At 51.1% G+C, this 16938-nt stretch overlaps 1 protein-coding gene across 3 annotated transcripts in view; it reads left to right on the top strand.

Annotated features, from left to right (window-relative positions):
* LOC105704129 (KH domain-containing, RNA-binding, signal transduction-associated protein 2) overlaps window positions 1-16938 on the top strand; it is a 48375-nt gene that overhangs the window by 9924 nt on the left and 21513 nt on the right. For all 3 annotated transcript variants that reach the window (XM_012433088.2, XM_012433089.2, XM_012433087.2), the window contains one exon: window positions 6124-6245. In XM_012433088.2, coding sequence (XP_012288511.1) covers window positions 6124-6245 — 122 coding nt within the window. The remainder of the gene's footprint in view (window positions 1-6123; window positions 6246-16938) is intronic.

Raw genomic sequence — 16938 nt, forward strand, 5'->3', positions numbered from 1 at the left:
CTCGGCGGGGAGGATTATAAGTGGATTTCTCAACCGATCTAATTTAACGAGTACTCGGTTTTTAGGGTACAACGTTGATTGGTACTTAGGTGGGAGCGATCTTTGATGGTGGTAATTTTCACGAGAGAAATTTTTTATTCAAAGGTTTCAACTTCTTCGTATACTGTAATTTTCGTGAACGCCGTGAAGAGGGACCGGAAGGAAAATTTGTCCTCGCTCGTGACCCTCGATCGGGGTAAATTAATTTCGCAGGGTGTCGGGAATTACGGCGTCGACTCGGAGGGTGGAGGTACCCTTTTTCGTCACCCCCTACCCGTGAGAACTCATCCGGAGGTCGTTCGACAGGTGTTCGAGGTCCTCGCAAAAGCCAGGCAAAGTCGGGCGATAATTCTTTCCGAGCAATTTACGGGGCAATCGCCCCAGCCCCGTCCGTCGTTTGTCACTCGCTTGTTACATGCTGTCGGGTATCTCGGGTATCTCGGTCATCCGCAACGATCGCAAAGCGAGCCGGTGGCCTTCCCATTGTCTCCTGGCGGCCTGGCATCGCCGACCCGGTGGACGCGCGACTCTGTGGAAAATTAGCGAACCATCGGGCTCGGTGTTGCCCGTTAAGGGCGCTCGCCACCCCCACGATTTGCAGGGTCTCATGGGGACGACAATTGCGAACGCATTTCCGATCCAATCGTTTCAAAGACGAAGAATCGACCGGGATTGTCACGGGAGCGATTTTCGATAAGTGCTCGTATTCGTATAAAAAAAATGCAACGAAGTAATTTGCGAGCACTTCCAATCTTCGATCTGAAATGCGGAGGGAAAGGATGGGTCCTCTTAAATTTGTTGATTCGGTAGGAGCGATTATTGGTTTATTCATCACTTACAATTATCGCTCGACCGCGACCGGGGGATGGGTTGTCGATCACGGGGAGGAGTGTCGATCACCCGTAACCCGATATTGGTAATTGCTCGTCGTCCATTGCCGATAAATTCGCGGTTGTTCTCAGCTCGGGAGGGAAATGGCTCGAAAAGAGGGGCTGTCATCATTAACGCGGAATTTCGGGAAACTAACGAGCTATCTCTCATTTTTCCCATTTTTTTTTCCTCCAATCGGAGCCTGTTCATGAATTGAAGAAAAACCGCGACACTTCGGGGGCGCTTCCCCCCCCCCCCCCGGGGAGGTGACACCCCTCTCCCTCGGGGAATCGCTTCTTTCTCCTGGAAGCTTTCTCATTCGACATCGGCCGGGCTTTTCAGGATTTTCTAATCCGACCGAGCGAGTCCCAGTCCAGGGCGGCTCCAGGACCAGGTCGGGTCCTCTCCCAGGGGTAGGAATCCCCTGAATCCCCTGAATGCGTCTGACTTTCCATCGGCGCGCCGTTCCCGGGTCACGTCGCCATCTCGTATAAGCGATTTCCTATAGAGCGGCCCAGGAGAAAGAGGAGGAGAAAAACCGCGGGGGGGACGAGAGAGAGAGAGAGCGAGATGAAATATTGTTTTATTCCCCATAAAAGCTGATGCCGCTTTATGGGAATTGAAATTCCTCGGCGAGCCGCCGCTACGGTCCCCGGGTTATGGTCCCGAGAGGCGCGTTTTGAGAATATTGATAAATTCCAACACACATCCACGCCCTCCTTGATTGCGCCCCCCCGTCCCCGACTTCTTTTCTCACGATCGGAAACGCCGTTGCGTCCGATCAAAGCCGGGGCGCCTACTTCTAGGATACTTTCGCGAATATTGACAAATTCCTCGTATCCTTGGACTGCGAACTGCCGGATCATCCTCAAGGAGGCTCGAGACTTCCGATAGAAAGTGCGAGGAAATTTTTATTACGAATTTTGGGGATGGGTATATATGGGAAAAGAGGTGCTCCGGGGTCTCGCGAGGTTATTCCCGAGGCTACAATGGGATGCTGTGCAGGATATCAATCTCGAGGGGAAGCATCCCCTCGGTGAGCTTTGTGTTCGAGGCGACCCGACGTAGGGTGGAAACGGGACGACGGGATTTCACATTTCTTCGGTATATTTGACTAATTGTGCATCGATTAACGGCGATCGTGCAAATTCCCTCGGTCCGCTCGGTGTTGCCTTCTCTGGGAGGGATTCTGGTACAGGGCGGCAAAGCGACGCCACGATTGGTCCAGGGCAGAGCTAAGTAAACGTCTGGAGTAGAGTTTCCTAGCCAATAGCAGCAGGAACCGAAAGCGACACTCCTGTCGGCAGCTTTGATCTTTGCAAGTCCCCGCAACCGTATTGGATCGTGCCACCGCGTCACGCTCTGCTACGTTTACCGGCTCATTATTACGTATGCACTTGCACGAGCGTCGGTCGTCGAGATTACTGATTTATTTATTTTCTATTATTTTCATCACGCACGTCTCCCAGAATGACCATCTTGGGGAAGAAGATGAATCTCTGTCATCCATCAGAACGCGCCACGGAAATTCACGTGTCCGGTGAACTTACGATAATTACACCTGTGATCTTCGAGTAAGCTCGTACCTCGAGGCGTAAATAAATGTACTTATTTCGAGCGTCTCATGAAAGATTCAAAATTTTCTCCCTTCGCCATCGCTCTCCTCCTATCGCCGCTCGTCCGTCTCCCTCGCGGGCTCATTCCCGTCTCTTTCTGGCAGTCGGCGTTTATCGCGAGGTGCCTCAGGAATTTTTACGAGAGACCGAGTCTCTTTTCTCTCCTCGAGCCATAAAGTGCACGTCGGTGCACCCGCTTACGCGGCCGGTCTTCGAAATCCTCCTCCCTTTGTCCTTCCTCGTTCGCGCCGCTCTGTTTTGCGGGTGATAACACCCGGGGTGATAACGAAGCCGCCTCGGTCAATGATCTCTCGAGAGAGACGTTCCCGAGTCCCGGACAAATGGGCTCTAGGTATCTAGGAGACGTCACTCGGTGTCCGGTTGTCGGGTCACCTGCTAAATGGCCCTCTGAGATTATCCGGATTTTCGGGATCCTCGAGATTTCTGAAATCCCACACGGGGGGAAAAAAAAGACACTTGCACTTTTAGCAAAGAATAACATTACTGATTAAGCGCGCTCACTGCGCCCTCGATTTGCAATGTACCACGGGGAGAACGATTGCGGCCGTATTTCCGAACCGATCGAGTCGATTGAGAGGATCGACCGGTGTTTATATGAATAGGCAGGCACCGGTCCCACCTGTTGTTCCCGTTCGAACTTTTTCAGGGAGAGATCCCTATTTTTTTTTTTATTTTTCTCTCTTTTAACCGACGATGTAATCGATGGAAAGAGCGCAGCCCTCGTTGGCCCTCGACGCACCGCGATGATTTCATTCGCAAGAACAATTATAAATAACGGCGCGACTAGTCGCCCGTCAACTCGGTCACTGGCGAGCCGATGACTGATGACACTCGTCCCTGGTTGACGGGCGTAATTGGATGTTTCGAAGGGTAGCGTGCCTTTTGAGAGGCGTGTCGCATAGTGCGCCGACCGATTTGTCAACTGTAACGGCGCGGCTCGTTGATGACCAAACCTAGGGCAGATCGATTTTATTAATCGTCGCTTCTGGGGCCCCGAAATTGTATCCCGGGTCTCAGCAGTCTTTTTGATACGTCGCTCCCGAAGGACGCTCCCGGGGACTCTGTCACAATTTCCTTTTTTTTTTTTCACGACAATTTTCAAACTTTACCGAGCCCCTCGTGGAGATAAATCGGCCAGGACGAGCGTTTGACAGGGAAATGTCCTTTTTTTTTCGATTTAACCGCCTTTTATTTTTCCCACCGGACACGGTAGCTGCAACCACTCGAATTTGCCAGCTGTAACAAAATACTGCACGGCAAGTCGTCAATTATCGGGAAATCGATTACTGGATCGACAGGCGTGCGTAAATTTCACTCATTTCCTCCTTCTCTCGGTTTAACCCTCGAAACCTGGTCCTTTCGAAATGACCCTCGATTGTACGCGCGCGTACAAGCGGGATCGATAGAGTCAAACGATTTCTTTCGAAGAATCAATAATCTCAAATGAAAACGTGAACATTTTTTTTTTTCTCCGGGCAGCTCAACTCTACATACGAGTGGGCGATTTTCCTTTGCCGATTCGCGAGACTCGATGTTCTTTCTTTTTTTTTCTCCCTTTCTTTTATTGCCCCGCTGACCTCTCTTATGGAGATAAATCGGCTCGCTAGGAGGATACCTCTGACACAGAAACGTCGGGTACTGCTATTTTTTTTCCCCCCTTCTCCCTTTTTTCCTCCGTTTTGCTCGAAGCTCGTTCCTTTTATTACTCGCGCTGGGTGCAGCGCTGCAGCTGAAATTCCGGAGCTCGAACGTATTTACCGATAATCTGCGAAGTAATGCCTTCCGCTAGGAAATGTACAGCAGTACGTATGGCTCGGATTGACTCCGCTATGAGAATTTAGTGCAGGACGATCTGGCGTGTCCACTCCTGGGGGGATAAGCCGTTCCTGTATTATAAACAATGGTTTTCCACGCCAAGGAAAAACTCCGGGGGGAGCCGTCCTCGGGCGTGGGGGTGGAGGGTCGCCAGCCCTCGAATTTCGTCCCAGAGATCGATACATCGACCGGGTCGGCTTCACCCGAAACCGGTGGAAAATAATTCTCCTAATTGCCCGCACCAAAAGAACTCACGGTCATGACGAGAAATTTTACTTGCTTAAAGGACGCGAACTCTAGAAACATTATTCTCGTGGAAATTCCTTTTTTTTTTTTTTTTCTTCCGTTTGGGGCCCGTAAACCTTCGTCGAGGGTACGAATTTCCGGGGCCATTTGTCGGCCATTTTTACCGATTCAAGACTCCATGGAGTTCTCGGATATTCCCTTTGTCGGTAACGACTTCGCGCCCGATTTACGGGCCGACCCAGTTTTTCGTGACTTTGTAAGAAAATGTCAAAGTTTGGGGAAAACGACCCGATGATTTGAAGCCGATTTGATTATTCGCATCGGCCGATATCGCGCGAGGGAGGGGCAAAACGGCGAATGGACGAAGACGGGGAATAGGATAACGAGCGTGTCCACGGATTTTGTCCAAGTACCATCTCCCGCATCCCGGATAAGCCCTTTCCAAATTAAGAAATATCGAAAGCTTAGGGGATCCCCTCGGGGGGTTTTCACTCGGGGCGCACTAACTCTTTGGCCGGATAATTCCGCGGCGTTTCCCGTAAATCCTCCCACAATGGGCCCAAGTGGGGGGTGCAGCCCCTTTTGCGTCAGCTTTTTTTTTTCTTTTTAATTACGGGCGCATTATTCCCCTAATTATTTACGGTGTAACGGCGCGGTTATTTCCCGTTTTTTGCCCGATGGGGATTCCAAGATGGCGGGCCAGATTCGCGCCCCGATGTACGGCTGAAAGGTCTCCCTATACATCCAAGACGTACACAAAGGGGTGGCTCGGGTCTTGATAGCGGAACACAATGAAGAGGTGCGATCTTCGGGGTGCTAGGAATTCTTGCTTCGGGCTCGAAACGTGTGTGCCTTTCAAGAGGTCCCATCACGGTCATGGATGTCGCCTCTGTACGACCACGGCTCGAAAAAAGCCCCTTTGTGTCCCACCGCCATTCCAGACATTGAACGACCCGGGTCGTCATGGATATATATATATATTTTTTATTGGGTATATATCTATTTTTTTTTTATCTCGTAATCTCGGGAGAAGCCATTGGCTCGGATCGAGCATCGGTCATCGAAAACCGCTTTCGCTAAGAAATCTCAACCGGCAGTGTTGTCGGAAAGGAAAGGGCCCATGGAATTCAGGGTGCATCGATTTTCTCCCGAAGGCTTTTCCCCGACAGAGGGGGTGGTTTCCAGGTGAAACGGCGAGCTCAAGAATTACTGGAGCATATATTTCGAGGACTTAAATGGCATTGAATTATAACGCGCGAGGGATTCTCGGGATGGGGATTTCGCGAGCGCTCTTTTTTTTTTTTTTTTTTTTTTACGAGGACTGGGCGAAAACGGAGGAAGGTCGTTTCGGGAAATTCGAGCCTGGATGTTACTTTCGGACGAGAATTATCGCAATCCGGCGGTTGCTTTAATTATCGCCGGATTTCGCCTTCTCTATCCGCCCTTCGTCGTCGCATTCCCTCCCGTATAGCCTGTACCTACTCGGGGAGTAACGAGATATATATTTTTATTACAGAGATTCAGAAGACCCAAGCCATTGGAAAACCGATACGGGACATGAAATACGTGGACATTTATCGAGAGAAGCCAATTCGCGTCGCCGTGAAGGTGTTGGTGCCGGTCCGTGAGCATCCCAAGGTAATAACTAGAAAGTACTATTTGCGGTAATTATTTCTTAAGTAATGCGTTATTTTCTGTTGTACCGTGGTTTTTGGCTTAGGTTAAGACGCGCGTTTTTTTTCCCCTCGCGGGGAGTTTCTCCTGGAAAAATAGGGGGACTTCATCGCGGGCTTGTACCGCCATAGGGAGCTTTTAAAGCCGGGATTTTCGGAAGCGTCGATTCCGTCTTCCTCTTCCGGCCCTGGAATACGAGGATTCTCGATTACCCTAGGCTCCACGAAAAAGGACACCGGAGTTCTGGCTACCCTCGGGTACAAATGTAAGTTTCTGCCCCAGGCGTGTTCAACTACGAACACGCGCCGGGAATTTCTGGGGACGCTCTTTGCATCCGAACGATTGCCTCGAAGGACCGGATGCTTTGACCAGATGTATTTGTTAGTTACGACGGGACAAATTCGAATCGTGGATCGAATTTCGAGGCCCTGCGAAGGCTCGGCACGTCCCACGGGGAGCGCTGTAAGTAGAGGCAATCCCCCATAAAAGCCCGGAAATAATTTTCGGGCTCTACTTATCCGGCAACGAAAATTCCCGAAATTCGAAATGGCTCGCTGAATCAAAACACGATACGGGGAAAAAAGGGTTGAAATTTGCTCGGGCCGCTGTTTGGCGGGTTTTCGAGGGTGCATTAAAACGCATTTATTATCCAGCGGTTCGCAAAAAGCGCGTGTATCGGTTTAATGCAAGTCCAATATCCAGCTACTCGAAAGAGATAAACAAATGGGAGCGGGTCTGTGGGCCGCATTCTAAATTGCACCCGGCGAGTTAAAGGGGATACCTCGTTCAAATTACTCCCCTTTTATCGGCCCCGTATTTGCGTATTTACCCGGAAATGCAGTCAAAGGTAATTAGCCGAATATCGATCACGCCGACCCTATTATTTATGCAGCGGGAAATTATATGTACGTATACCTGTATATATATTTTTTTTTTATTCGAGACAAAAGTTCGGAAGATGCTTCGGGATTCCGGATCGCAGGAGAATGTCTCTTCTCGAGGCTCCCTGCATTAACTTTCTATTTATTTATGCTTTCGCTCGGCCGAGCCTCCTATCGAGAAGAAGCTTTTCCTCGTTTCCGCAAGTTCCGTATTGTTCTCCGTTTCACTTCGTTCCACCGTTTCTTTTTTTTTTTCTTCTTTTTTTCCCTACTTATCCACCCTTTCCGCCGCAAACTTTTGCGCCGTTTATTTTCTTTCGCGGTTCACTAGCGGATAAACATTTACCATTATCCTTTTTAGGGCGGCGCGAGGATCTTTCCGAAGTTCCGAGTACTTTTAACCGACTCCGGGAAAACGTTAAGCACCTCGTAAGACGAACTTTGGGCGGAAGAAATTATTCTTAAAAAATTAAAAAAAAACGAATACGTGAGGCGACTTTTAACCGCTGATTTTTTAAATCACGACTTTTTTTTTTTTGTTAATATCTACGTTTAATTTTTAGCTTTCCGATATGACAGCGCGAACCAGGCGATCGCGCTGTGCAGTACTCGGACTGTTTAAAAAATGGTGATTTAAAAAATAAAAATCAGTTGATTGAAATCGGCGATTTTAATTGTGAATTCAATCAACTGATTTAAATCAGCTCAGCCCTGGTTTTGACCGACCATCGACTGTCGCCCATCACCTGTGGACCATGAACTATCGAGCCTCGTTTGTATCGGCCGGTATCGAGCGCGGGTCGACTATCGATATTCCCGGTGATCGAATCGAGGTCTCCTCTCCAGAGCGCGTAACCCACTCGTGAATAGCCATGAGTCCGATGATCCGTGGATGATTACCGGTATTATCATTACCTGGGAATAGGCGCGCGGGGCCGGCCCTTCCACTGAGCCATGATTAATGGCCCTGTAACAAGTACATACACCCCCAAACCCAGGTACGCGTATAGAAACGTCGTTACGTCCGCCCGAAGACTCGGCCTGGGAAGTAATTCTTCGCCCATTGCGTTACGATTACATCCAATGTCGCTTAAGGGGATGTAAAAGTGGCATCTGAGGGATCGATCGTTTATGGTGGCCAAAATTCGAAATGGAGAATTAGGTATAGAGATTTTTTAATGGTAACGATTTGGGGGATAATTCCCCACTGAGTTAATATTTTCTCGGTGAATGTACTCGAAAGACTCCGTAATGGGTATTGACTTACTCACTGGATCAATATTTTCTTACCAGTACACCCAAAGTGTCTTCGATGACACTCGGCTCTCGGAAAGACGTCAGAGTGGATTTTTCGGCGCAGATTTTTACGCGAAATGCAGACGTGGCGATTATAATTTTTTTTTTTTTTAAATTCGTGAAAACTTCGGAAAGCGGACCTCGATCGAAGGCGTCCCAAGGTCTGGTTAACAATGTTCGCTCGACACCGGGAGGCATCTGTTGTTAACAATTTCCTTCGCGGGCATAAAGTTCCGCCTCCTTGTTTTTTCCCCCCTCGTCCCTCATGACAATGCAAATTACCCCGGGAGCGAGTATTTAATGCATAATTCACGAAGCTTCTACCCCTAATCCAGTTACAAGTATAAATTTATGCCGTACTCGAAACGCCTTCGGTAATGGAGCAGATGAGTTTTACGTAAATTCCGTTGTAACTTCGCGGTCCCCCGAATGGCGGGATTAAACGTATTCGCGAAATTCGGAATCACTCGGCGGGAATTATTTATCCCCCGAAACTTCCGGTATCTCGGTATTTTTTTTTTTTTTTCTCGATGAGTCGACACCCTCCGGCAAAATACGGAGTGCCATTATCGTCGAGAGTTACACCCTAACTGAGAGTAATTCTCACACTGAGAAAAAAAGAAAAATGTCCTCGAACCAAAGAAACACTTTGATAATTCACAAATAGTGCACGGTTAACGGTTTAAACCAGATCGGGGGTGCGCATCCTCGGTTAATACACCCTCGAGCAATAGAAGCTGTACACGGAAACATCATCCGTGCAAATGGCTGGTCTGGTCAGTTTTATGCAGGAATCTTTGGAGCGGGGTAATCGTAAACCGCACTTATCGCGCCCGGTACTCCTCGTTATATTTATACAGGCTCATTAAATCCCCCCCGTAAATGTTCAACAATTTTTATTCCCTCGTTTCCATTCCCGTTTCCCCCGTTTCCCGGGTCGGCGCCGACCGGAACGCCGGGCCCTAAGTCAAAATAAGGAGCCTTTCCAGGGCTCTTTTTTTCAGCTCTTCTCTTTTTTCCCCCCTTTCTTCTCTTCCTCGACCGACTATCGAGCATGCTGCAAGTGTCTGGTGCAGCCGGTATGTCGCGTCCGATGGTATCGGGACCCCTTCGGCGCGAAGCGGAATCTCATTACCACCGGCCATTGGCATCGAACGGTCCCGGGGTGTTCGGATTGCCCTAGACGCTGGCAATAATCTCGAGACTGCGCCGTTGTCGAAGAACAGCTCCCTGGAATATTCCTCCCGAGGATGCTCCCGTGGGAAGTCGTGAATCTCGATCGCTCCGGAGCGAGTCCTATTCCCCGAAGAGGGCCGCCATACCCGTTCCGACCTGGAAGGCTTTTTATCTCTCCTCGTTATCCGCGCCTAAGCCAGGACGCGACCCCAATTTTGGGTTAATTGGTTCGCGACATCCTTGCGAGTTCCGCGGTTCGCCCCGCTGCCTTTCAATCCCGCCTTAACCCCGCTTTAATTCGATTCGAGCCGCCTCCACGCGCCATTGGCAGACAATGAGACGCGCCTCTTCGAACTCGGGTGCTAATTGGTGCATCGGCGCATCTTCCGGCCCAACCCGTTGTTGCAGCCGACCGACGTCTGATTAGGTCGATCCAAATCCCCGGCATAGATCGGAGAAAAATCCCACAAGCGAGACCTCTTTGACGCCACTTGCGTATCACCCGTAAGGCGCGACTCCGCGATCCTTGCAAAGATCGCGAGGGTGCATCCCGTGGATGCACTCCATTGCCGGAAGTGGCGGCTAATTTGCGCACTGGTCCCCTCGGTGGTCGGCTTGTCGGGCCGACCAATTCTCGCGGAAGCTCGTCCACGCTCGTACGTGTCGCCGGCAAAGCTAGTTCCGCCGGCCAACTCCCTACCAACAAGGAGCCGAGTTTGTATTCCCGTAGTGACCGGACTCGCGGAATTGCGGAATTGCGAAATTGCGTTTGCGGACTAAGTCCCGCGAGCCTCGCCTCCCAGGAATCGCTCGAGCGTGCCGGAATCCCGTTTTTCCCCGTGCGGTATCCCGCGGGACAGTTTTTCCGCGCCCCTGACGAGGCAGCGTCGCAAAAGCGCGGCAGAGTCTCGCGCCAAGTGCACGTGCGCGGTCGCAAAATAAATAATTCAGATCGATCCTTTGTCGTGACTTTTCGCCCGGTCGTCGAACAACGACTAATTTTCCGTTCGCGGTTCGGTGGAACTCCACGGGGATTATTACTCGGTCGGCCATTACGCGGGGATTATTATTATTCCTCGACAATACTTTCCGCCCGCGTATGGTCGTCCGCTCTGGCAAGGTTTTAACAATAATCGCGCATAATGCCCGACCCGGGAGTAATGAGCGATCGTTATTACTCCCATCGTGGTTATTTCCTGCCCCGCGTACCAGGGCAATTAAACCGACCGCTCATTTCGGGGACATTTACATACTTCCGTCAGTTCCGTTGTCGGGTCGCGGAATCAATCGAGTACGTTCAATCGATATACGTACGCGAGGGTGGGGGGGGGGGGCATTAGCGCCACTTTGCCGGTTTACCGAATTGTCACCCCCGGAACCATTGTCGGCGCAAAATGGCCACGTGGGTGGCTTAATGGTCGCTCCCCGTTTAAATTATTCAATTCGACGGAGGTGCGTCCCGTGTTCTTGTTCTCTTTTTATCCTTCCTTTCCCTGCGACCCCGTCAAGTGGCCGATTCAATCCGCACCCCCCCCCCCTTGCCTCGTATTTTTATTCCCGCTTCAAGAAGCTTCGCGAGCTATCAATCTTGCACCGCATATTACCCCACGTCGAGTGAACGATTTCGACCACACAGCGAGACGGGGTAGGGGGGGGGCACTCGGTGATTTGTCACGGATTCGTCGCATCAATTCCTATTCCCCCGGCGGCCATCGGTATTACTCGATCACTATCCATGATGTAGGTCCGCCATTTATATCGGCGGAACTTTGAAGCTCCGCCGATACGTACACTAAATCTTATTCCCCGGTCCCCACGGCGCGTCTCTCGCTCGAAAATTGGATAACGCGAAACACTTTCAGCCGGAATTTATACTTCCGGTCCGACACGACGGTCTCACCGGTCGCGCGGCGGCTCGCCCCCCGGTGAAATAAAATATGCAAATCGAAAAGTTACCGCGCGATCCGGTCGCCAGTATTTCGCCGGTAACGCGCGAGAAGGAGTGCAAAGTCGGGGATGTAATTGGAATTTCTTTTCCCGGACTCCACCATCGGGGAATTACGAGAACGAGGAGATTCGCGAGAGGGGCCGTTGCTCTCTGCCTTTTTATTCATACGACCCAATAAAGACTCGAAGAGGTGCCGGTCCGAGAATACGACCGGTAGAGTCCACCCCGTGTTTTCGTTGAAGGGGGGTTGCTATTCTTGCCCTCCGAAGAGAAGATTGGCGCGAAGAGAGTGCCGGATTTGCCTTCGATTTCTGACACGGGGGTCGAATCAGAATTTTGGTTCTCTCCCCCCCTTTTTTTTTCTTTTTTATTCCGTGCGGGGGTGGAAAAGGCGCAGCCGCGTTGGGGCGTCGAGGGGGATGTTCCCTGTCGCTTCGAATAGGTGCAGGTGGCGGTGCAGGTGCAAGTGCAGGTCCAGACGGAGAATGGTAGGGCTTTGAAAGGCTCCTCGATCGTTCGGCGAATCGATGAGCATCGGAAGGGCCCTCGACAGGGGCAAACAATGGAATCGATAACTCGGAGCATGACGGAAAGCACCCGCTGCCAGGGGGCGTTAGAACGACCCGGTGTCGGCGCCGGGGCGCTCTCTGCGGCTTTCATCTTGCCCCTTCCGAAGCTTCGCTCATGGCTTTTCCATTACGATCGCGTTATACGGCCCTCCTGCATGTGACCCCGCATTCGTTTTACCCTCCACCTTCTGCCGACCTCCATTTTATCGCCGAGTCGTTCGGCTCCTCCCGCCGTCTTCCATCCCACCGCCGGCCGATATCAAACCTAGATTTGACCGGGGAGTCGCGTCGATTAATTTCCTTTTTTCTCCTCGTTTACCTGCCTCGACTTATCCGACCTATTAATCCCCCCTCGATTCCCGCCTCCGATCCGTGGCTCGGCGGTAAATTTCCTTCATCTTCAGGCAGACCCGAAACTCGCGCCGTCCTTCCCAGCATCCCGAGTCGCGAGCGCCGGCACGCTGGACCAGTTAATTAATCTTACCGAAACTTGGAGGGTCTTCGATCGGCGGTGGGTTTGCCGTAAGCCGCCGGAGAATAATCAGCTCGGAGGCCCAAATTCGGATCCTCGAAGGACGGCGACCCTCCACTTTGCCTTTGGACCGGATGCCGCGACTTCGATCCTGGAACACTTCCTTCCGAACGCGGCGCGCCTTTAATTTAATATTCGCGCATTTAATATTCGATAGCGGAGCAACGCTCGCGACTAGAGGGATGAATCCGTAATAAACTGGCTTAATCAGCGGTGTCAACGCGACGAGGGGATGGGAAAACGACATCTGAGTCCAATCAACCGTTCGTGAAACTTATCTCCGAAATGGATATACCAAATCGCCTCGAACTTTACAACGTGAACATGCAAGCTGCAAGGACGGCCCTGGCAGCCATGAAATTTCATTCTTTTATATAGAATTTAAAAAATGTCCACGAGCCTCCTGGTGGCCATGGCGGGTTCCTCAATTTTTTAACGAATTTTATACACTTTATAAATCTTCCGAAATCTTCGATTCGATCTATTGGATCTGAAATGTATCTCGCTGACGGGAAACCGGGACGTCGAAAATCGGGACTCGTATCGCAGTGAACGACGGCAGCCCCGTTAGAAATGTTAAAGGGCCCGATCGAATCCAATTTGTCGTACGTCTGGTCGCGGCTCGATCTCGATTGGCCTCTTTTATGTGAGAAAATAAAAATAAAACCGAAGCGAAAAGGAAAACAGAAGGGGGGAAGGAAAAAATTGGACGAACCGCGGGGCGGTAAGCGACCTCTCGCCCAAATCGGGAATTCTGCTCGCCCTGCGACCCGTCGAAACACTAACGATCCCGTGTTTCCGAATTACTGCCGTTGACAGCGTCGTTGTTAACCGCGTACGTTGCCGGTGACGCTTAATTTTCGAACTGTCGAAACGTCGATACGTTGTACGGAGCGCGCCTCTTCTCGGGAAATCACTCGGCCGTGCTCGGACCTCTCCTTTGAGGCGTCTTTCGCCGAAGAGAGACCTTCAACCTCTATCCCGCCTCCACGTACTCGTAACTACCCACGATAAGCTGTATCGCCCTCGTCAGGAAGGGTTCTAAATCGACGCCGGCGATTTTTCCAAATATCTCCAAATTTTTCCAGATTTTTTCCATTTTTTTTTTTTCACTCCAATATCGCCTCTCGAAAACACTTATTTGTGACACCCCACAGCAAATCGTGTCCGATCCATCAGAAAGGTTTCGAAATCAACGCCGGCAATTTTTCCATATTTTCCCGGATTTTTTTTTTCTTTTTCTTTTTCTTTCAGACCATCGCGCGAAAATAACCGAAATCTAGTCAGAGCGCCAGAATTTGTGATTTTCCCGGCGGAGGCGCTCGTGCAAAAGAGTTATCACGAGTACTCGATGGAAAACAGCGAGGGGAAATTCTCGAAGTCCATTCAGAGAACGTATTGGAGGTTCATCTCGATCGAATCGCGATTTAGGGGTAAAACGGGAGCGCCGCTCTCGGGCGGAAATCTTCCGCAGTCGGATGGCCGGTCCTCGAGGATTTCCGCTAGACTCGAGCCCGGACGAAAACTCTCCTCGGCGAAAACAAGGGGGAGAAATATTCGCCCTTTCGGACGCCGCGCCGCCATAAGAATGACACTTCCCGATGAGAAATCGACCCGCAACCCCCGGGAAGGGGGCAGGAAATTTCGCGTCGCCGTTGCTCGATGGGGTGTGAACTTTCCGGGCCGCTCCCGCGAAATATCGCCGGGTTAGTTTAAACTTGCCGACTTTCCCCGCACTTTCGCGCCCTGAGACGCTCTCGGTGATGCGGGGGCAAGTTTTCCTCCGGCGGATCCTCCAGGGTTAATTGTCGATCCGGATGCGAGCGACCTCGCCACCCGCAAGGAAAACTTCCTCGCTTCCACCTGATTTGATTTAAGGATATTATAGAAAATGACGTTCCTTTAATTCTCACCGCCGATTGTTCACCTACGAATCCTTTGCGGGGTCTCTGAGAAATTTCCTCCAGGATGTCGGGTGGTTGATACACATCGTGATGTCTTTTAAAAAATGTAAATAAACTCTCCGTTTAAAATGTTAGGTTAAATCGACGTTGTTGAAAAAATTCTCATACCTCGTTTGATTTTAATCCTGATTTTAATTAAATTATTTAAATCAACCCGAGCATGGAAAAGGTCGTCCTGCAAGTTTCATGAAGTTTCGAAGTCTCGAGATGAGGCGTCTTATATCGGCGTCGCTTTTAAACGTCGGCCACCCTGCGGGAAGATAAAGCTTCGAAAGCTTGACCGAGGGGTGGTATCCCGGGGGATGTACTTTTCGAGATTGAATCTACGGCACTCTTCATCGGCGATATTCCGGCTTTTAAGTCGCTCCCTCTCGTGCCGGAGGAACTTAAAACTGGCGACGTACTCAGACACTCGCCTTTCGGAATCGCCAGAAGTAACGTCGCCTTAGTATCCGCGAATGAGTTCCGCTTTCGAAAATGGCGTCGCGGGGGGAGGGTTTCCACAAGGGGTGCCAAGCGAGAAGTTTCGCCATTGTCGAGAGTGCCGTTCCGAAATACTCGAAACACCCTCTCCTCGACTTTCACGAGCTCGATGTGAATTTAAACTGGGGAAACTGCACCTTCACCTCCTCTCCCTAGAAAAGTCCCAAAGTGTGGGGAATTCAAGACCCCGCGAACGGAGGACATTTTCTAGAGCCTCGATCGCGACTTCGAGAGTCACGGGGGTTGGTTTTAAGATCCCTGGATTTTTTTCCGAGGCAGTTTCCGAGTCCCCCGGAACCGAAGCGAGTCCTTCAGCGAGCGCACTCGGGGGCAAAGAGCCCCGGCGAACAATCTCAACGGGGGGAGTAAAGTCTAAAGCCGGGAACAACGTAATTAAAAAACATTCCAGGGGAGAAGTGCTTGGCCAGCCGCGGGACAGAAATAAATGCGCGGTCGGGCAGGAATTTTAATGAAGTCCGCTCTCGTTCGCGCGTTCCGCCTACCGAATTTACATTAATTTTTATATCCCGCGAGGGGTCGCGGCATCGGAGGAACGGGGAGAGATCTCATCCCCGGATTCTCCACCCGAGTGGCTCCATTCTTGCTGGGTGGACCTCCGTTCGGGGGTGCCGAATTTCCGACATTTCTCAAGGTCCGGATGCCTCCGTGGCGATGGTTCCTAGAGGATGCCTCGGTCTTGGTTTCCGTTTCCACGGGATACGAGATCGCGGGTCCGTTCCCTTTGCCCCCTGGGGGGCGCGAACGCCCCTCCACCCCGACGGACTCCCTTGACGTTGACTCTTTCCGGCCGATCGATCCGTCGATCCGGTACGCGGTCGTTATCGGGCCTTTTTGCAGTATTAGCTGTATTTATATATGGTCGACCAGGCTCTCCCCCCAATCCCCTTTAACGAGCTCGATAAAATTCCCTCGGCACGGGGACACGTCCTGCCCCCGGTCCTCTCCCGGTACACACAGTCGCCGTTCCTCCTCGCCGTCGTCGAATGTTCCCCCGGCTTATTTACAGCGAACATTTCGCCGACGTCTTCCTCCCGTAACCGTAAACCGATTTCATGCCTGGCCGGGCTTAATCTTCGCGAAGCCGCCGTTAACGGCCGCGATCCCATACGCGGGACCGATCGCGCCGTCGAAGCCCCATGGCCACTGATATTTTTAAGGGCGCTCACCACCCCCGCGATTTCCCGTACCCCATAAGGCAACGATCGCGAACGTATGTCCAAACCGATCGAGACGATACGGCTCGTTTGCGTTGTATCGCGCCCTTGCGAATGTACGTTCGAAATCTGGCTCGCGGTTTATTGGGTAATATGCGAGGGGAAAAAAAATAGATATGCGGAGGAGTGTCAAAATCGATATTTACGCCAACAGCCTAATCTTTGAGCGGGTCGCGAGCGCGGGATCAAGAGTCGCGTATATGTGCGAGATACACCCTGCGGTATCTTCTCTGAGTCTCTTTCGACCCGATGCCAGGGAAAGACGTAAAGATATCTCGAAAGTGTCGCATTCGGGCTAAGTCGCGCATGAAAGTAAATATCCCGTATCGGCTCGCTGATAAATCCAGCTTCCGCGCGGCTGGATCTCCGGGTTCCCTCAAGGTCGTCGTTGGGGGTTTTGGTCCCCGAGGGGTGGAGGGGACAAAAATCGGACAGCGATTTCGCAGGAATTATGTCTCGTAGAAATTTCCTTCGTATTTGGTGCCGTGAAATATTGCAGAAATAAACGTCGGAATTTTCCTCCGGCCGAGTGGAGGGCAACGGGGAAGACCGCTCGCGTTCCCTTGCGTTCCC

The sequence above is a fragment of the Orussus abietinus genome, unplaced genomic scaffold (genome assembly GCF_000612105.2).
Source record: "Orussus abietinus isolate OABI.00-Male unplaced genomic scaffold, Oabi_2.0 scaffold11, whole genome shotgun sequence".
Lineage (NCBI taxonomy): Eukaryota > Metazoa > Arthropoda > Insecta > Hymenoptera > Orussidae > Orussus > Orussus abietinus.